Source organism: Eptatretus burgeri, chromosome 12 (genome assembly GCF_056783735.1).
Source record: "Eptatretus burgeri isolate ZD-2024b chromosome 12, Ebu_testis_v1, whole genome shotgun sequence".
NCBI lineage: Eukaryota > Metazoa > Chordata > Myxini > Myxiniformes > Myxinidae > Eptatretus > Eptatretus burgeri.
Window position 1 is genome coordinate 16,051,768 of NC_140972.1, and position 22,687 is coordinate 16,074,454.

The following is a 22,687-nucleotide window of genomic DNA, read 5'->3' on the forward strand; positions in this document are numbered from 1 at the left end:
TGGATCCCAAGCCTGCCACCATAACCATTAAGCCAACACCAAGCATACATGCAAACACCCTTTCAAAAATATTATGAAAATGTTTCCGTGTTTCTCGGGTCCAATTTTCAGATTTGATGAAAAATTTAACATACTGTACTGGAATGAGTTTCCAATTGTTTTTCTCTTTAAATGTGCAGATAAGTGAATTAAATTTAAAGGTGCTGTGCATCATTGCTTGCAAATTCATTTCCACTTACACAGTTCATCCATATTCTCTAAACAAGAGCGAAGTCGATGGCGCGTCGTCGCAAATCCCCACGCAAATCCCCACACTTCCCACTTCAAGCAATGTTAATAGATAGCAAGAAGTTCCACCAGGAATGACCCAATATCAAAATTTGAGTTAATTTGTTTTTTTTCCCCCCGTTTTGACCCTGTGACCTTAAGTCCCCACTCTGGGGGCATGAACCGGGGGTAAAATCCCAAAAATCGTTCCATGTTCCATGCATCCCCCAATCTTGATTGCAGAGACAGTGTTACGGCTCGTGCTCGGCTCAGCCTTTCATTTAAAAATATTCCTGAAATTGTATTTTTCGATACTTGACCTTTTGTCTCTGCACCAGGTATTAGGCCCAAAAATGACTGCTCTTGCACCTTCTTGCCATGTGGTGATCATAACTGTTAAGTTTGGTGAATTTCTGTCCAACTGTTTAGGAGGAGATTGCGTGATGGACAGACAGAAGGATGGGTGGAGCTGATCACAATATCCCCCTTTTTTTTCAAAAAGCATGGGGATAATAACCTTATTTAGTCATTCGCTCTCACGGTGTTTTTCCATAGCCTTTAGCTCAATACTAAGTCCGGTGTTGGCTCAATGGTTCGGGTGGCTGGTTTGGGATCTTCGGGACCTGAATTCGAGCCCTGTTAGCTGGTGAATTAACACCAGGTGCAGTTGACTCAGCCTATCATCCTTCTGAGGTCGGTGAAATGAGCACCAGTGTACTGGTATAGAAGCACAGCATCAGCGGCATAATCGCGCCCCAACAAAATGATAGCTACCCGGCAGCTAAGCTGCCATAAGCGAGCAAGAAGAAGAAGGTCAATGCTGTCAGTCGGGTCTTTGTGACAAGGCAGTGAAACAACATTGATTGAACCTTGGTTGTGTCATCTATATATTCAAGTAGTCGGATGTCGCCATCCATATGTCCATCTATCCATCCATCTCTCTGTCACACACTTTTTACTGGGACGTCATTATGGCATTACATCTGGTGCTAAGCTTCCTGCGCTCAACCCATCCTGTCACTTTGCTGATGTCAGTTGAACACAATAACCTAGATATCTAGCATCCTTAGGTGATCAGCTGAATGCCAGACGATAGGTGTCGAGATGATGGATTTAGTAAGATGGAGGTGGAGAGACAGTTACGTCGAATGCTCGGCTCGGCCTTGATGGCGGTGTGTTATTAATGACTCGATGAAAAGCGGTGTATTATTTCAGAAATCTCTTCTGATAACTCCAAACAAGGCGTAACTAATCAGCCTACATTTCTGAATTATTGCATGACAATTATTCTTGTAAAACTGGATTCCCCGTGTTTTGACTGCTCTGCAAAGTTAATCAAGATTATTGATGCGACTGCAGATGACAACTAAGTAAAGTAGCCGACTTCAAATCTTGTTTTTATTGAGTTCTTATTATTTATTTTTTTAACGCAAGAAATATCTGATTTTATTTGCTCACAATATTAAGTGCAAAAATGCCAAAACATAGCAGAAAGACATTTGTTGATTGCGATGTTGCTGAACAGCGCTATTCTGATTTGGCGTGACAACATCAGCAATTGACGAGTTTCCGTGACATCACATTTGGAAGGCAAAATGACGTCATTGGAAACTTTTCCACTAATATTGATGAATTTTCGTGACTTCACATCTGCGGGGCAATGACTTGCAAGGAAGTGACGTCATTGGAAACTCATCCTTGGCGCTGTGCCAATTTGAGCACAGTCAGCAAAGCAAAACGTGATTCCGACACAGCTCAACATCGGCAAGCACGTTCTTCTATGTCACCATCTTGAGAGCAAGGCGTGCATGATACAGATGCGGTTCAACATCAGCAAGCGTGCGCTGCGATGTCTCCATCTCACCAGCAATCTGTGCACGTCACACACGTATATATATACAAGTTATGTTGTTCAACTACCATCAGCGAAGCGACGAGTTCAATGCGAGTCATACAAGAATACGCCTTTTCTCTGTATGCATGTGTGTATGTATGCGTGAACCTTATAGAATCGAAAACACTTCGGCTGATCTCCACCAAATTTTTCACACATGCTCAGAGTACCGGTGAGCCAGTCATGAGCACATTTTAAATTGGCCACTTACCATCTGTGGGTGAAAGTGATACCCTGGTTAAAAGACAGTGTAATTGCCCAGCTGGACTGGGGATAAACAAACAGGAAAGAGAGAGAGAGACAGACAGACAGACAGACAGACAGACAGACAGAGAGAACGAGCGAACACTGGAATTATTTGTGCAATTATGAGGGTTGGATTAGGAAGTTCCTTTACAAGGAACGTCGACACGGGATGAAGAAAATTCGGCCCATCTCGGGCTGCGCTATGATTGCCTACTTGTGGTTGATTGTCTGTACTCTTACACTTTTAAATGCTGAATGTCAAGCAAGGAAGTAGCACGTACCATTTTTGAAGTGTTTGGTATGACCACTGACCAACTCGACTCACGGTGGAAGCTCAAAACGTTACGTCACCGAGTATGGATTGAGTAGGAGTAGAAGTCTTTATTTAATGAGGGTAACATGTTCAGTCCAATGACTTACCTTACACATACATGGTCCTCAACAGAAAATTATTACAATTTTATTAACAAATAAACAAACAAAAAATTAGAATGGCATTCGGAAGAGCCCGTACCTCCGCCAGGCTGAACGGTTTACATTTTGTGTCCCGCTGATGGGTCGGATGTGAATCCGTAACTCAACCAAAATCGAATCGGCTTGTTCTCGTCACCTAACCAACTCATCCACCAAGTTTTGTCATAACTCGTCCACAACTTTTTTTGAAATATCATGCTCGACATCGTTTTTTGACCTCATCCGTCGATGGTGAGAAAAATCTTTTTTTTTTTTTTAAATCATAGCATCCGGATCCGCATCTTCACAAAAAATCGAATCAATTCATCCTTGCCACACACATTCACAACCCGTCCACGAAGTTTCATTCAAATCCGTCCATAACTTGGTGAGATATCGTGCTCATAGACAGACAATCGTGAATGAAAACGCGGCCTCCGTCCACGTTTGGTGATGGAGCTACCAAGACGACGTCACAATGAGGATGATGCAAACAATCAATATGCATGACATTATTTATTTACAATACAAGAATTTTGATTGATTAATAAATCTATTTCATATCATTTGATGCTGTGCGACAAAAGAAACCATCAAAAAACACTGCGGACCTCACCTTTTTCTTTATCTTTTTGTTGTGTACACCGTCGAGGCTCATGTGAGAGCTGAAACACAGAATGTACAACAAGTGGGGCATGAGACAAGAGGGGCAGGAGAGGGAAGGACAAAACGGTGGGGAACAGAGACAGGAGGAGATATGTGGAAGGGAGGGGGATGGAGCGTGTACGGTACACGGGGTAAACAAGATGGACACTACAGGGACTTTCAGGAAGGAAAGCAGAGAATTTGAATGAGGTGGATTAGCGGGGGTAGAAAAGATCGAGGATTTGGATGGGGGATGATAAGAGCTGGTGGTGAACAGCTGTTTTGAAGGGCTGGAGGGAAGAATGGGAATGAACAGAGTGAGGGAGTTTATTCCAAAGGCGGGAAAAAAAGAGGAATGAAAGAGTGAAGGTGAGCAGATATTTTTGATTTTCGTAGTTTTACCAGAAGGGGGTTGTTGGTGGACCTTGAGCACCCTGCAGAAATATGGGGGGGGGGGACATGACTCAGACAGAGCAGGTGGGGAGGGGTGAGACCGGAGAGGAGATGGTGGAAGACAGAAAGACCACTGACCTGCAGCAGTGAGATAGTGAGAGATCCAAAGACTCAGCCTCACCGCGTGAGATACCAATGATCCTACATGCCTTTGCACAATGGAGGATGCCCAGTTGGTGACTGACTTTGGAGGCCAGCTTAGAAATGTGGCTTTCCCAGGAAATATCATGGCAGATAGTGAGACCCAGAAGCTTGAATGAAAGGACCTCTTCGAGAGAATTGGTTTGAAAGTAGATGGTGGGGGGGGGGGGTTTCCAGACGGTCCTTTTGGAGAGACATTGTGAGAGTGTGAGATTTGTCCGGATTGAAAGACACGTTCCACGTGTTGGACCAGTTTGTGATTTTACCCAGATCTGCAGTGAGTGAAGAAGCTGTTGCTTGCCGGTCTGAGGGATGACCCATGGTACGGCAGAGGGTGGAGTCATCAGCAAAGAGATAAAGAGGATTTTCCAGAGAGTCAGAGAGATCATTGATGAAAACCAGAAAAAGAACAGGGTCCAGCATGCTACCTTGAGGAACTCCAGCCTGGACAGGAAGAGGGGATGAGAGAACTCCATTTAGGGCCACACGTTGGCTGCGACAGGCGAGGTTGTCTGCGAGCCATGAGTGGAGATGGTGTTGGATACCATAGGAAGAGTGTTTGTTGAGCAGGGCAGGGTGCCAGACCGTATCGAAGGCACACGATATGTCCCGGGAGAAGGCTCTGATTTCATGCCTGAAAATATATGGAGCCACTTTCTATCCTAGTTATGGATTACCTAATTCAATCAACAAGTTCAAAAAGAGTTGCATCATCTTTCGGGATTAAAAAAAAAAAATTGAGTGCACCAATCCTGGGAATCACAATGGTTCCACGAGTGTTTTCTTGTTTTCAAAAAAAAAATCTGATTAAGTCAATCTCAGTTCGAATGCATGTGAAAGCAAATTTATTCAGGATGCACAGAAAGGACCGGAGCTGAGTTCTTGATACTTGTGGCATAACGAAGACGTAGAAATATTTTAATGACTTGAATGTGTTGGTGCATAACGGTAACGCTCATCCTCGAGTAGATTGAACTTAAGTGTGAGATTTGATTCGCTGTGTTGGCTTACCTGTCAGGTGTTGGAAAAATAATTTGATGGCTTGAGTATTAAAACCTAAACGTTTTCTCCTATTCCCACCTTGATAATTAATCCGCAAGTGCACAGTCTATGGGAGTGCAAGTCATCCGGAATGATTCTGTTTGATACTGGAATGCTGAACATACACTGTTTAAGACAATTTGAGGAACCAGGTGTTCCTTTCTGTACCAGTCATTCGTTGAAGGTGAAAGGTGAGTACATGTTAATTTCTTAATTGATTATTTTATTTATTTTCCCATTTCTTTAGGGGAGCAAGCAAAAGTACCACTGGCAGAGCCACAATGTCAAGCAAAGTGGCGTGGACGACATGGTGCTGCTCAGCAAGATCACAGAACCTGCCATTATGGATAACCTGAAGAAGCGTTACATGGACGATTATATCTTTGTATCCTTAGTCTGTGTAGTGATGAAAAATTCCAGGTGTATGACATGCCTGGAGCCATTGGCAGATTGTTTGTGAACTAGTAAAATAACTTTTAAATTCTCAGAATTTGAAAAGCCTCACGTCCCCAAATCAGTGGACATAACTCTTTTCTGGGGTGGAGCGAGAACAAAAGTGTCGCGGTGATAAACACCTCTCGTAGTGTCAGATAGTGCGCATCACATTGAGGAATGTACCTTAACGGCATGTTAGACATACATCGGTCCGGTGCTCATTTCTGTGAACCCCTTCAAGCAGGTGCCTTATTTCACGGATAAAGAGGTCGAGATGTATCAAGGGTCGGTGAGTACCATATCGACTGGGTCATGACATTTTGCAAACCAGAATTGCAAGTGGAAACAATTTGCAGATTAATGATACTTACGCATGCAGTAGTAGTCATGGTAATAGTGGTGGTTGTGGTTGTTGCTCTTCATATCCAAAATAGGCCGTTCACATGAAACGTGCAAACTACCGGGTCAATTTGTTTGTCGTGCAGAAGCTGTTGCCCAGGCAGTAATCACACTCCAAGATAGCAATCGGTGGAACCTGGTGTAAAGGAACTCCCAAGAAAACCAGACCACTTGTTACCTGCAATCTAGAGGGGAATTTGGAATTTGTTCATCGTGTCAACAATAGCTCGTCTACTATTGGTGAAGGACACCGTGTGGGATCTTTAACGTCCAGCAACTCATGGCGGCTGATGGGACTCCCGGTTTAACGTCTATCCGAGGGACGGCACACATTGATGCCTCGCCCTGAATGTGAAGCATCGTGGTAACCATTGATAGCTAGGTTGAGATTCAAACACAGTCTAGACAGCTCAAAGGTGAGTGTGCGTACCTGTAGGCTATCCAGCCAGCCCCATAGATACATAGTTTGTGTCAAAACTGCAACATTATGCATTTCCTGGACACATTGAAGGCACAAAGCTTCTTTATAGTCTTTATCCTGCGACTGATGAGGTGTAGCATGGAGTGGGACATCGGAGCGTGTTTAAGTTGGACATTTTTTTTTTTCTGTCGTGGGATTGTGGTCTTTTTCTTGGGAAGTATCTGTTATTAGACATGGAAGTATATTTTCAATTTGACTTTCTTGTGCATAAGTAGTGGGGGAGTTGAAGAAAGCTGCTTAGCGGAGGTTTCATCAGAATAAAAAGTTTATTTATATTTTTATATTTATGCACTTGTATGTTTTGTTGTTGTTGTTGTTTGGTTGTTCCCACATAGGCCCAATACGAAAATCCTCCACACATCTATGCCTTGGCGGACAACATGTATCGGAATATGCTCATCGATGAGGAGAACCAATGTGTGATCATCAGGTAGGACACTATTATTAAGCTAAGTGTGTAATAGGAAACAGGGAATTTTAAATTTCCACTTAATCTATCCATAATTCCAGCAGTGTGTGTGTGTGTGTGTGTGTGTGTGTGTGTGTGTGTGTGTGTGTGTGTGTGTGTGTGTGTGTGTGTGTGTGTGTGTGTGTGTGTGTGTGTGTGTGTGTGTGTGTGTGTGTGTGTGTGTGTGTAACCGCTGTTTCTCGACAACCGCTGGTCCGATCTAATTGAAACTTGCCAGATATATTGCTGGGGACCTGAGGATGTGCCTTTTCAAGGTTTGATATTAATCGGACAAGTGGTTCCCAAGTTATGGCCATTTATTTACCAAACCAATGACAAGACACGTTGTTGCGTGGGCGTGGCCGATGGGGAAGGGAAGCACAGTCACGCTCCCCATTACGGGTTACAACGTACGGGCTTCCAGAGTGATGACTTCGCGTATTCGAATAATTTCTCGATTTCTTATGCGCATTTATACATAAGCACAATGCCCCAAGTTATGATGGTTTTCATATTAGATGGTGCATAAATTTCGGTAACATCAGAGTGAGCTGGTGTGCTCCGAACCAGGAAGTAATTTTTTTTCTCTCTTCTCTTCTCTTTTTGTTTTTCCTTGCGATGACATTGCGAAAAGGTAAAATACGTTGGCGCTAATTGAATATTTGGGCATTAAAACGAAATTGCGAATAATCGTAACTGCGAATAATATGCGAACTTCCGGGCCATGCACGTACGGGCACGCGAGAGCGAAGAAACGGCCTGTGTGGTTGTTGTTTCTTGCTCGCGTTTTGAATATTTATTTATTTATTATTATTATATTTTTACGGGCACGTACTAGTTATGATTAATTAAGCCTGCTGTTGGCTTAACGGTTAAGGTGGCCTGCTTAAGATGTTAGGGTCTTGAGTTTGAGCCCCTGTTGTACCATTACATAACACCAGGTGGGTTAACCCAGCCTCTCATCCTTCGGAGGTTGTCAAAATGAGCACCAGCGGCACAGCTGTGCTCCCAGAAATGATGCAACCAGCAGCCATGGGTTGCATGCACAATGATAATAATGATTAATTTAAACAGTGTAAAAAATAACTTAATTATATTGGTGTCGGATCAGATTGGCTCAGCCTACAAGCAGGGACCTCGAGAATCTGCTCTGACTAATCAGTGACAGTTTTTTTTAGTGACAATTAAAATCTAGTTTATATCTCATTGTATAACATAAAGATTACATACCATGAGCGATAAATCATCCCCTGGGCGTGTAGTCTGACTTTAGCAATTGAAATGTCCAGATACTTGACTATCCATCACCATCCATTGGGACCATACTCGATGCAGAGCGTTGGTGCTGCCAAAGCAGTCTCCTTGGCTATTGGACACAATCTTGGACGGGTCGCCATTCCGACACAGGATACCAGCAAGCTGGCACTCATTTTGCCGACCTCGGAAGGATGACAGGCAGAGTCAACCCCACCTGGTATTAATTCAACAGCCGAGGGGGATTTGAACTTGGGATCCCAAGCCCACCACCCTAACCATTAAGTGAACACCTGGTATATATATTTGACTTCCCAGGACTGTATTTGTTTTTGAAGACATTTTTGCCTCAGATTTTGTGATTGTTTTAAAATGCAAGGTGTAGGCTCATGGAAGAGTGAGAAACAAAGGGTAAAAAGGAAGTGTATTGCCATGTGGATGGCAACCTTTAATGTCTAGATAATGGGCAACTCAACCCGAGTTATCGTCACATGATCAGATCTGAGTAGACTTCGAAAGATGGCTGAACAATCACTGTTTCTCACAAGTTGTCTTCAAGTGGTTGTCACCGGCCTGTGATGCAGATACACAGCAGGTCTGTGACAGAGAAACAGCGGAATTGTGACAGAGAAGCAGCGGGCCTGTGACAGAGATGGAGTGGGCCTGTAACAGAGAAACAGCGGGCTTGTAACAAAATGTGACAGAGAAGCAGCAGGCATGGGATGAAGTTGTAGGGGCCTGTGACATGTGACGGAGATGCAGCGGGGCTGTGACGGAGATGCAGCGGGGCTGTGACGGAGATGCAGCGGGGCTGTGACGGATATGCAGCGGGGCTGTGACGGAGATGCAGCGGGGCTGTGACGGAGATGCAGCGGGGCTGTGACGGAGATGCAGCGGGGCTGTGACGGAGATGCAGCGGGGCTGTGACGGAGATGCAGCGGGGCTGTGACGGAGATGCAGCGGGGCTGTGACGGAGATGCAGCGGGGCTGTGACGGAGATGCAGCGGGGCTGTGACGGAGATGCAGCGGGGCTGTGACAGAGCTGCAGCGGGCCTGGGACAAAGATGCAGTGGGGCTGTGACGGAGATGCAGCGGGGTTGTGACAGAGAGGCAATGGGGCTGTGACGGAGATGCAGCGGGGCTGTGACAGAGAGGCAGCGGGGTTGTGACGGAGATGCAGCGGGGCTGTGACGGAGATGCAGCGGGGCTGTGACAGAGAGGCAATGGGGCTGTGACAGAGCTGCAGCGGGCCTGGGACAAAGATGCAGTGGGCCTGTGACAGAGAGGCAGCGTGGTTGTGACAGAGATGCAGCGGGGGCTGTGACAGAGATGCAGCGGGGGCTGTGACAGAGATGCAGCGGGGCTGTGACAGAGATGCAGCGGGGCTGTGACAGAGATGCAGCGGGGCTGTGACAGAGATGCAGCGGGGCTGTGACAGAGATGCAGCGGGGCTGTGACAGAGATGCAGCGGGGCTGTGACAGAGATGCAGCGGCCCTGAGAGAGATGCAGTGGGCCTGGGAGAGACGCAGCAGGCCTGAGAGAGAGACCATCCTGTCGGGGCTGGTATTTTACCCTTATTCAACCCCCACCCCACCACCAACCGCAAGTCTCTACCTCCTGAGGCTAATGAATCATAGGCCACAATGGTCTCCACTCCCAGGGTGGTTTACCAATCATTTCACTGAGGCACCATTACTCCCTGCTCTCAGGCCTCCATGAATCTGAGCCCACAGGGCATACACCTATCGCAGCCTCAGAAAATAACAAATCCTTTCTTATCGCATGTTAATGAACCACTGCAAAGGGGGAGTTATCTCTGTTGGTTTGGGTTTGGTTTATGTGATGTGTTGCCCGGACCCACTCGTGGTTACAAAGGACAACAGCAGAGTGGACGCCTTAATCTGGCATTCTCTACCAGAACAATCTCCCATATCATTTTCAGGGAACATTTTACAGACCCCATCAGGGCTCAACATCAACTGTTTTTCAGGCTGTCCATGGGACAGGTACTTTTTAGATTTTTCCTGTCCCATTATCCATTGCACCTATCCAAGTATTTGTGGCACATAATTTAATTATCAGATCCCACCAGGCCAACCTAAACCAGATCTTCTCACATGGACGAGTCAATCATGAAAATTAACATTTAAAAAATAATAATAATAATGCTGACTGTCATGTTTCTCAGACTCTTATACACAAAATAACTTGAAGAAGAAAAAACACATCCCAAAAACAGTCACATGCTAAAAATTAAAAAAATGAGGACTCCCTGTCTGACTTCTCAGAGGGTGATTACTCTTAGGCTTCTTGTTCTTCTTGTTCTTGTGCTTTTTGTTCTTCTTGGTTTCCAGGTAGCTATCATTTTGTTGGGGCATGATGATGCCACTGATGCTGCACCCCTATACGAGTACACTGGTATTCATTTCACTGACCTCAGAAGGATGACAGGCTGAGTTAGCCCCACCTTGTGTTAGTTCAGCACCCAATTCAACCCCACCTGGTGTTAGTTCAGCAGCAAACAGGGCTTTAACTCAGGATTCTGATTATCCAAAGCCAGCCACCCTAACCACTAAGCCAACACCAGGCTTACTCTTAAGATGAATTATTATCAGAAAATAATAATAATAACAACAACAAAAATAATACTACTAATAATAATACAGTGACAATCTTTATTTTGGTCTTAGTCAAACATAATGGCTAACATTATACACTAGATAATGATTTTATTAGTATTTGTTATTCAACTGAAATAAAAGTTCATTTTTCTTGTCTGAATCAGTAGTACCGGCGTCTCAAGTGATTTTGTGGCCTTGTTTTGACTGTGTGACTACTGAATTAACACCAGGTGGGGTTTACTCAGCCTGTCATCCTTCTGAGGTCAGTGAAATGAGCACCAGTGTACTGGTATAAGGGACAGCATCAGTGGCATAGTCATGCCCCAACAAAATGATCGTTGTGCATGGTGGCAGAAGTCCCTCCTCTAAACGGAAGAACCCTTTGGGTCATCGTCGACTTTGAATGACATCAAAATTTACACCACAAACATAATGAGGAAAAATGATGGCCTGCAAAATATGGAGGTGCTGTCAAAGTGATAAAGGATGCATGGCGTTGACAAGATGGATACAAAAGGAAACTCTCAGGAAGGAAAATCTGAAAATTTGAAAGGAGATGGCTTTGGGGTTGTGTGGTTGGGGGCTGGGTTAACGAGGGTAGAAAAGATCATGGTTTTGGGTTGGGGGTGATCTGATATGTGATAAATAGCTGTCTTGAAGATATTGAAGACTCAGTGGTGTTGTGGTTGGAGCATCTGCTCCGAGTCTGGAAGGTTGGTGGTTCAAATCCCAGCCGAGTCATACCAGAGACTTCAGAAATGGTACATGCTGCTCGCTTGATTGATGCTCAGCATTTAAAAGAATAGAGAACAAACGTTCCTATACACCACCTAAGGAGGAAATACCTCCCGAGGAAATGCCCTGCTGAGTGTGGTGAGAAAGGCGGCGTTATTGTGATGATGTCGCTGGTACCCAGAGTATCACAGGAAGTGATGTCACTTCCTCCAAGCTCAGTGGCTGTGTCGTGTTTGTCTCGTCAGTACATCCATGTGTGTGTGAGTGGCAGTTCAATTATACAAGCATTTGAGCTTGTATTTAATAAAAAATAGAAAATGTGGAAGTTGGTTCCACAGGCAGGAAAAATGAGGAATGAACGAGTGCAGGTGAGCATTGATTCTGGATTTTTGGAGCTTCACCAGAAGGGTGTTTCTGGTGGAATTCTTGAAAAATAAGAAGCTGAAGCAGTTTCTTGTAATTCAAGTAAAACCTGCTGTTAAAACCTAAAACAAATTCATGAGATATTTAGTCGGGCAACCTGGGTGGATATCGGTATCATGAATGCTCACCCGAGCATTGGTTACAAGAGCATCCAATTAACCAACCTCATCATGACTTGACTGCTCACCAAACATTATTGGTGCAGTTATTGCCATACAAGTTATACATGACGTTCTTTCTGCTCACGAGGCTTTGCATTCTGCTATTCGTGTTTTGCTGAGCCAGAAATTCTGTTGTTACTCCACCTTGGCCTTGTGCCAAAGTTTTTGGGGTTTTTGAGGTTTTGGGGGTTTTTTTTTTTCTCTTTTATCCCAGTTCTTGGCCCGTCACCGTGCATCTACCACTGTTGAAGTATGATAAGAAGGCTTTATATGTGCACACGTTTAGTCATGGCAAAGGGGTACAAGCACAGTTCCTTTCTGGATTATTGTCTTGGCTTGTTAACACTATTCATTGTTTTTAATTTATCCCATAGACTTCAACCCTAATTGCATGCTTGTATTGAAGCTGCTTGAAGCTATGTTGCAATTTGTAATTAAGTCAAACCTGTTCCTCTCACGGGCATGTGACTGGAACTTTTGTTGTTGTCCTGGACTCCTTTTGCTGTGTCCTCTCTGTGAGCTCAGCTGTGCCTTATTTTGTGATTTTTTTTTTCCGAAAGGATTATTTGCCTTTCAGTATTTTCTTGCCATCCTGTCTAGTAAGATGGTGCAGAGGTAGCACGTTTATCTTCGAGCCGTCTTGTCTGGCTTCGATTGCCGACTTGACTGTAAACTGTCGGCGTGAAGCCGGGGACCCGTCTGCGAGCATTTGTTGTTGGTGGATGTCAGTGATCCCAAAGTGCCTTTCATCGAAGAGGAGTCGAATCGTTTCTGGCACCCTGAGCAAATTCCAAATTCCCGCCATAACCAGTTCTAGCCGAACATCAGGCCTGCCCAACCACTGAGCAAATATTGCATCCCCTGCGAGACACCGACCACACACTTAAAATGGGACACGGTGCAAGAAGAAGATTACATTTGTTTGTCATATTGATGTTGGTGGGGTTAACAAGAGGTGAGGGAGATAGAATAAACGGATAATCCTTGATAGGAAGAAGTTGCTATTGGGTTTGAATGCTTCTAATTAGGCACTCGGGGCCCAACAGTAGGATCTGGTTGGGATTTGGTGGAGGGAGAAGGGGTACATCAGTTGAGAGACGGAGGAGGAGAATTTGAAGAAGGAGTATTCGTTAACAGGATGTTTCACAACAAAAGTGGTGCAGTTTGAAGAGGCAGACATTGAAATATGTTCACAAACGCGTTCACCTCAGAGTTTTCTTCTGTTAGATTCCTCACAATGGCAAACTCTGATGGATATGCCATTCAGCTGCAGTGATGTGGATAACATGGGGGCGGGCATGCATCCGGGAGTATGCCTTCATAGGGGAAACCACAGTAGGCTTTTGGTTTGTAAAAAAAATGTCCGTAATACATCCTGCTTGTGTATCGATCAAAACACATGTTCACTGTTTTGAAAAGAAAACTAAGAGCTATGTTCCAGTTTCCATTTTTAAATTCTAATTGCTTTTAAAACAACGTCGAAGAACTTTGTCTGTCCAAGCCGCCTTGAAGTGTGTCTTTAACAGGTTTGGTCACCTGATCAAGATCGTTTCATTTAGACTTTTGTATCAGGGTTTTATTTGAACCGACTCGTGATTATCCAATTGTGGCGTATCACTACCTCGGCGGGGCGAGCGGTGGAGCTTGGACCGCAAATTAGTGTTTGGATGGAAGAAGACGTGAGCGGCTGTTGGAGGCACCGTCATTGCATCAAGTTGATTGATTAGAATTGAAATTTTTCATTTTGACATTGACCATCCGTGGATGAAAATCGTGCGGTACAGAAAGTTTCGGGGAAATTGGCCCGGGGTGTTAGAAGCGTATAAGGAACAAACAGACAGATTTGCTCTCATATAGTGGTGATGGCTTAATGATTAGGGTGGTGGGCTTTGGATCCGAGGGTCCCGAGTTCAAATCTCACTCAGCTGTTGAGTTAATACCAGGTGGGGTTGACTCTGCCTGTCATCCTTCCGAGGTCGGCAAAATGAGTGCCAGCATACTGGTATCCTGTGTCGGAGTGGTGACCCATCCAGGATTGTGCCCAATTTGCCAAGGAGACTGCTTGAGTAGCACCAATGCTCTGCACGGAGTATGGTCCCAATGTCCTGCTCCTCCTTATATAGAGTATCTGTACGAGGAGATAACATTGCGATTTTATCATCTTACTTGATTCCTCAACATGGGAGAAACATTTGTCGTTGAAAGGAGCAGGATGGAGGTAGAGGAGAAAAATGAAGGGATGGGAAGAGTATGGGGCCTGTTACGGGGAGGGTAAAGAGGATAAATTTTTCTGTCATTTTCTATCCCGCACATGTTCAGCGAAAAGTTTGATGAAGCAATTGGTTCACTTTGCCTGTCTGGCTGCAGACATGAGTCTCTAATCGAGAAATCGCTTCATTTCAATTGAATGTTACGTTTTGAATACTGTAGTACTTTAGAAGTACTTTGGCTCTGAATTTGGCAAATTGTACGGAATCTTGTCCTGGGCATGCGTGTGCACAGAGGAATAAGGTAATTGCTTCGGTCTGTCTGCCTGTCTCACAGTCAAACAAAATTGAAAATCATTCCAAACAGGAAACTTACTGTTTTAAAGGATGTCATAAAGGACACAAACAACAGGCATGAAGAACTAATGTAACGTGTTAAATAAGGTGGTGTAAAACACGGCAGTAAACTTATGAATTTTTTTTGTTTTTCTACAGTCTTTAAGATCTTGATTTTATTTTGATTGAATCATATACTTGAACACGGTAGAACACAGAATCGCCTTGTTGGCACTTTCCAAAATCTCCAGTTTAGTAGTACTTTGGCAAAACGCCATTTTACGCCATCTCGACCAATCAAATGTGCTGCTCACGCTCTCAGCACCGGGGAATATCAAGTTTGAGATAAAATTGCGGCTCCTAGGAAGCGAATAGATCATGCTCGGAAACGCAGTAAGCAAGAGCTGAAAACACCCTTGCCAAGTCCTTTTTCTTAAGACTGGGTAAGGGTAAGGTGTCCCATGAACTCTCCAGTTACATAGATTGCTGCTCAGGTGGAAGTTCCTTTTCAGGTTTGAGGAATTGTATTCGATGAGAAACTACCTGTGCTCACAGTAGTGTTTCAATGACCTTTTAATTACCTTGCTACACTTGCACAGAACCAGTTCACCTGCTTTTGGGTTTGCTTTGTCATTTAATAAGTGCACAGAGTTGAGCACACAGTACCTGAATTAGCATAAGCACCTCTCATATATTTTTTTTATAGTTACCTGGGTTCTCTTCAATGTGGGTTTTAATGCTCGTGAGAGGGGGGCAATCATGGGCAATGACTTCGGAAATACAGTGCAGTCAAGTGGTGGAAGGGGTGCAGAAAACAAATCTCACTACAGTGGTTTGAAAAAAAAAATTGGCCACCAATAGTCTGCAAGTTTAGCAATGTTTCATCACTGTAACAACCACACAGCTCTTGTCCTGAAAACGTGAATAAAGGAGGGAGCAGTATCTGTTGGGACGTCATAATTGAGCATGAAGTTTATAATCAACATCCCCTCATCCGATGCAATCGCACCAGGAGGCAAACCTATTCTCAGGGCAGGTTGAGCGGAACGCAGATCCGAGAAGGAATGTGAGCACAGGGTGTGGTGCATCGAAATCACCAGCTTCACGTGCGGTGGATAATCTTTACACAACTCAATCTGATTGGCTCAAAGATCCTTGTCGATCAGAATTTTAACTGTTGCGAATCTTTATAGTCCATTTTATCATCTACACACCAATCCGAAGCAAATTCTACACACGTTTTGGGAAGAGTTACAAGCATCAACAATTGAAGTCACCGACAATGTTTTGGTTCTTCCTCCAAGAAGCAAGATGCAGAGGATCATGGCACTGCAGTATCCGTCTGCTGGTACCGGTTGGTGAGATGTCACGGTGTCTTTCACCAAGAGTGGGTGACTTATCATTTGGCATCCAGAATAAATTCCAAAATTCCTACCCTGACCATCACTGGGAAGGCACAAAGGCAAACCACCCAGTGTAACCTTGCTGTAAAACTACTTTGGCAGCACCGAACCTGCCATTGGACAAACTAACGAACACAGATCCGTATACACGTATCGTTCTATATTTATATGGTTCACAATGTCTTCAGCCAATGCAATTGGTTTGATATCATTTAGAATGTGTGTGAGACACGGATTGTCGGTAGTTGAAGGGATTTTAATGTTTTATTTATTATTATTATTATTATTCTTATTATTATTTTTAATTTTAATACCATGACCCGCATGAAAGATTACTGTTCGTCGACACGATCGCACGCAGATATGCCCTCCGCTTACTGCACCACATGTCTAGAGCTGATAACTTGACAAACTCCTTTTTTCTTTTGTTTTTTTTTAAATTCATTTCTAAAAAAATCTATCTGGGTTGGGAGTTTTTCCCTCGGGTAGGCCGGAAAGCAGAAACAAGGTTGTTGTTGTTTCTGTTTGAGGTGTGTTAGGCCTCAAATTGCAATTTGTCTTTATGGCTACTTACCGTCCATCTCCATCCTTGGTTTGCATGTTATTGGTTTGTTCCCCCTTTGAGATGAGGTTTTGGATTGTTAAGTTTCTCCATGGTAATCAATAAAATTTCCTTAACTTGTGAAGTGGTTATCCCAAAAGTAATCCCAACCTTATTTATAATTGTGGGAGAGACAAAGGTCCTGCTCAAGTTTATTTGCCCGTGCCATGCTACGTCACAGCCAGCCATGTGTACGTGATGCATTGTTCTTCTTCTTGTTGTCATCGTCTAACGCCACATGTTTCCATGCTTGGACACATGCCTCGGCACTTTTGTTGAAACTTGCCATGTCACTTTGAGGTGCACTTTTGTTTGACAATCTGGCAACGTAACAGGTGTGACATAATCTGGGGGTTCCTCTTGGCAGTCACATATCGTCGTGCTGTTGTTGTATCCCCACTTATTTAGGGATACCTTGCAGCATCCCACCCAGCTCACAGGTGGTTGACATTGCTATTCTTGCCAAGGCTCATTTGATCCTGCTGGCATGCCTTCTGTGGGCGACAGCTCCAGTCTGGCAATGTCATACTCGCCTATCAGGCTTTTGTGCCACATCTGTATCCTTGTGGAAACAAGGTCCAAATCGAGTGGTTGTATGGTGACGAGGAAAGTCTTTCTTTCTTAAACCTGCTTGTACCTGTGCTTGCACCTGTGCTTTGCTTAAGACGTTCCCTTCTGCTGGTGACCGTTCTCCTAATGTTGAGTGGAGCAATGCCAGACAGGAGATACAGGCTTTTCACATTGGTTGGTTTGAGACATCCCGTAACACGCCAGCTAGCTTCCAGTGCAGGATCGAGTGTACTAGCATGTGCTGATTTCTCCCATATTGGACATGTGTATTCCACGGTTGAATAACAGATGGCTACAGCAGTGGTCCGTAATGTCGAATCATGAACACCCCACTTTGAATTACCCAGTTTGTGCAGACTGCTATTCTGGGCATTTACCTTATGTTTCACTTTCTCAATGTGCTTCTTGTCTGTCAATGAGTGGTCAATAATTACCCTAAGATAGACTGGGTTGGACCAGTGAAAAAAGCTGAGCGCCATTCCATGATATTGTGACTTGACATTGTGCTTCGCGAGTCCTCAAATTGAATGTGCATACCTGAGTCTTGGGCAAGGTTGGCACGAAGGAAGTTTTCTTCATAGTAGGATTCCACTCCAACTCGCGTCTTCGTCAACACAGACTGAACAAAGTGTAAGTCGTAGTGTTGGACTGTGGTGCACAGGTCATCGGCATTAAATGAACTTTCTTGTGCTCGAGTACACCGGTTGGTGGTTTGTGTACATGCCAATACAGGGTTGGAGCCAAGACACTGCCTTGCGGAAACCGCTCTTTTGTCAACTGACATTTACTGCTCTTCCCACAAAGTTGCACAAAGAATCTTCGGTTTTCAAACAGGGTTTGCATGAGTTCAGTGAGGCAAAGATCTTTGCTCATCTTGTAGATGCTACATCACAGCCAGCCATGTGTACGTGATGCATTATCATGTCAGTGTTTGTTGATGACCACAACAAAATTATGACTTTGGAAATTACACAAAATAGATAGCAATTTCCCTGATGGAATCATTGGGACTTTCATTCCATCCCCAAAACTGAAAATGGGATTTGAAGTGTTTCTTGTGAAGGTATCCCGAGCAAATGGATGGGATGGGAAGGGTTATGTATTCCATCAGTCGAGCATACTTGGTACCCTTCAGCACTATGTTCCACATCGTGGCTGGTGCAATGATATTTTGGCGGGGATTGTGGACATGCTGTCCATCTTCAAACTGTTAATGGCCAACATTCTCAGAAGTGGGTAGGACCTGTCAAAAAAACTTGGATCTGTGATTTGGTCCTGTGATTCGGTCAATTCATTGTCCTGCTAGTCTGTAAGCTTAGCTTCTACCTTTCCAGATTGTGCAAACCATGTTCTTAATCAGTTAGCTACAAAAAAAAAACATGAAAAAAAAACTTGTTCAATGAAAATATGAAGCAACTTTAACAATGATAATGTTGATTCATATTCTCCTGCCTGAACCTTCTCCCCTTTCCTTTGCCCCTCCTCTTCCAGCAGCCAATAGATAGACTCGAAACCAATTCCTTTTGTGCAAAAAAGAGGGTTGATCACTTGCTGGCTTTTGTTAACCCCTCCACTACTCTGTCCATCCATCCATTGGGACCATGCAATGTGCAGAGCGTTGGTGCTGCTTAAACAGTCTCTTTAGCTATTGGATACAATGCTGGACTGGTCACCACTCCAACACAGGATACCAACAATCTGGTACTCATCTCGCCAACCTCAGAAGGATGACAGGCAGAGTCAACCCCACCTGGTATTAATTCAACAGCTGATTTGAACTCAGGATCCTAAGCTCCCAAGCCCACCACCCGAACCATTAAGCCAACGCCAGGCATACTCTGTCGTGTATGTGCACATCCCACTAATAGTCTTCAAAAGATAACCGCTCATTAAGGTGAATTGATGGACAGGCCCAAATGTGGGAGGTGAGTATCTTGTTATGCTTGATAACTATCTTGGTGGAACAAGTAATGTAGGCCTATGGTTGACGGCACTGAAAGGGTTTCATGATAATTACAATTAATAAAGGCTAGGCTGTTACATGGCAGAAGAGATCAAATCAGAGTGGAACAAAGTGTTTTTGATCATGATATTTCAGGAAGGTTTTCACATTTATGATAGTGATAGGTCATCTCGTGTTTGTAGGTATGTACACTGCAGGGTGACCCCCAAAAAGTGGGCCCTGGGAAAAGTTGAATATATAATCTTCACAGTTTTCATTCAATCTCTTTCATTTTTCAGGTGGTCTGAACTGAGTTAAGGGAGAGTGTATCTGCCAAGTTTATTGATTCTGCGATATTCACGCACAATGTCATGGACGCCTGAAGGGTAGTCATTTTCTGCAGAAAACTATCTGTGGACATGTTCGTTCTTGCACATGAGATGCCCTTTTGACGCACATTTTGCAACAAGGAAAGCACACAGCAAGTCTCAAATTCAAAGGTTTATGAAGAAATTTAGACAGCATGGCACAGTCTTGAAATGAATTCATCAAACAGAGGAGGCCACTTTGGCTGCCCAAAATCAAGAAAGTCACCCGAGAATATTGCTGCCGTTGCTGACTCAGTCGCCCGCAGTCCCAAGAAATCTCTTCGGCACCACTGTCCAGAGCTCAACATCAACAAAGAAAGCTTGATGAGAATTCTGATCACAGTGCATACATGCCATCAATAATGCTGCTCGACGTGTCGCCCTCTGCAATGAGCGAAACGGTTCCCATTTGGAGCACATCATGCAACATTGCCGTCGTCAGTAACTTCATTGTAAAACTGTCAAATTTCTTTGCAGACCACTGAAATTTTCAGATATATCTTGACGATGGGGGAGTAATTTGATCTGGAGATTTTGTTAAGTGAATAATATGAAAGTTATTAAACTTTTCCCAGGGCCCACTTTTTGGGGTCACCATGTATGTATAGGATGTATGTATGTACTGTGTATGTATGTATGTACAGGATGTATGTAAGTCCTATGTATGTATGTATGTATGTATGTACAGTATGTATGTATGTATGTACAGTATGCATGTACTATGTATGTATGTGTGTATGTATGTACTATGTGCATATGTATGTATGTATATACTATGTATGTATGTAATGTATGTATGTATATAGTATGTATGTAATGTATGTATGTATGTATATACTATGTATGAATGTATGTGCTCTGTTGAGTAGTCGATCGAGTCTACCCTTATCAGTATTTCCGTCAATATGTTTGTCTGTCTGTCTGTATGTACGTCTGTTCGGTCCAGTGCTCCGTTAATACAATGGCGATTTCGATAAAACTTGGTTGGAAGGTTCATACCATGACCTAATTGGGTGCAAATGAGAACCGTTGCTATCGACCCATCTGTTGCCTAGCAACGGACCTTTGAGATTTTCAAAAAAATCTCAAATTTTTTTTTTTCGAAAATCAAAAATCAGGCCACGAGCGACTGTGGGCAGTACATTCAGCCATATTGTCAAAAATTTCCAGCCGGATCCTATGTAAACTGTCAGAGAAGATAGACATGGAATGAACCCTGGTCGAAAACAATAAAAAAACGAAGTTCGTTATATCTCAGAGACTATGAGTCAGACATACATGAAGCTGATATGGAAGGTTCATGGTATGTCCTAGTTATGTGTGAGAAAGAACCGTTGCTATAGATGCTTTTATTGGCTAGTAACGGCTGAAAAACGACTAAATTTGACTTGATCGACTACCCATGTCCGCCTACTGGCTTGTTTGTATGTATGTATGTATGTATGTATGTACGATGTATGTAGGAATGTATGTATGTATGTACTATGTATGTATATACTATTTATTATGTACTGTATGTATGTATGTCTGTACTATGTATGTATCTATGTACAGTATGTATGTATGTCTGTACTATGTATGTATATCACGATGTATGTATGTACTATGTATGTACTATGTTTGTATATTTACTACGTATGTATGTCTGTACAGTATGTATGTGCTATGTATATATGTATGTATGTACTGTATGTATGTATATACTATGTATGTATGTATGTACAGTATGTATGTCTGTACTATGTATGTATATCACTATGTATGTATGTATCTATGTATGTATGTATGTACTATGTATGTACGTATGTACTATGTTTGTATATTTACTATGTATGTATGTATATACTATGTATGTCTGTACAGTATGTATGTATGTACTATGTATATATGTACTATGTATGTACTATGTATGTGTGTACTATGTATGTATGTACTATGTATGTTTGTACTATGTATGTATGTGTGTACTATGTATTTAAGTATGTATGTATCTACATATGCGAAGCACAATGTATGTATGTACTGTGTATGTATGCATGTACTGTGTATGTATGTATGTATGCATGTACTATGTATGTATGTATGTATATACTGTGTATGTATTTTGTATGCATGTACTGTGTATGTAGCTATGTATGTACTGCGTATGTAGGTATGTATGTCTATGTACTCTGTATGTATGTACTGTGTATATGTATGTACTGTGTATGTATGTATGCATGTACTGTGTATATAGGTATGTATGTATGTATGTACTGTGTATGTATGTATGTATATATGTATGTACTCTGTATGTATGTTGGTATGTATGTATGTACTGTGTATGTATGTATGCACTGTGTGTATGTGTATGTATGTATGCACTGTGTGTATGTGTATGTATGTATGCACTGTGTGTATGTGTATGTATGTATGTATGCACTGTGTATATGTGTATGTATGTATGCACTGTGTATATGTGTATGTATGTATGCACTGTGTATATGTGTATGTATGTATGCATGTACTGTGTATATAGGTATGTATGTACTGTGTATGTATGTATGTATATATGTATGTACTCTGTATGTATGTTGGTATGTATGTATGTACTGTGTATGTATGTATGCACTGTGTGTATGTGTATGTATGTATGCACTGTGTATATGTGTATGTATGTATATATGTATGTACTGTGTATGTATGTATGTATGCATGTACTGTGTATATAGGTATGTATGTATGTATGTACTGTGTATGTATGTATGTATATATGTATGTACTCTGTATGTATGTTGGTATGTATGTATGCACTGTGTGTATGTGTATGTATGTATGTATGTAGTACGTATGTATGTATGTATATGTACTATGTATGTCCACTCTATACCTATTGGATGGACAACTGGCCTGACTCCACCCACAATTGTAACCTGAAAAAGTCATACGCAATTTTTTGAAGCCTAAAACATCTTCAGAAGTGTCATATTCACAATCACCATGCCGAGCTCCCTATGTTTTCCGTTCATTGTAAAACAACCTAAGCGACTGCTAAAAGGATCATCAAATATCGAAATGTGCGAACCGTTCGGTGTCATGGGACTTGTGAAGGCCACAGTACATATAGGCCTCAGGCTTCAGGCCTCTGGTGTCAACCTCAGGCCCAGTGCAATTGTAATTATT

The 22,687-nt window shown here is 42.9% G+C and overlaps 1 protein-coding gene across 1 annotated transcript in view; it reads left to right on the forward strand.

Annotated features, from left to right (window-relative positions):
- LOC147015159 (unconventional myosin-Ie-like) overlaps positions 1 to 22,687 on the forward strand; it is a 143,497-nt gene that overhangs the window by 34,199 nt on the left and 86,611 nt on the right. The window contains exons 2-4 of the mRNA XM_085849669.1: positions 5,388 to 5,525; positions 5,775 to 5,864; positions 6,791 to 6,885. Coding sequence (XP_085705795.1) covers positions 5,388 to 5,525; positions 5,775 to 5,864; positions 6,791 to 6,885 — 323 coding nt within the window. The remainder of the gene's footprint in view (positions 1 to 5,387; positions 5,526 to 5,774; positions 5,865 to 6,790; positions 6,886 to 22,687) is intronic.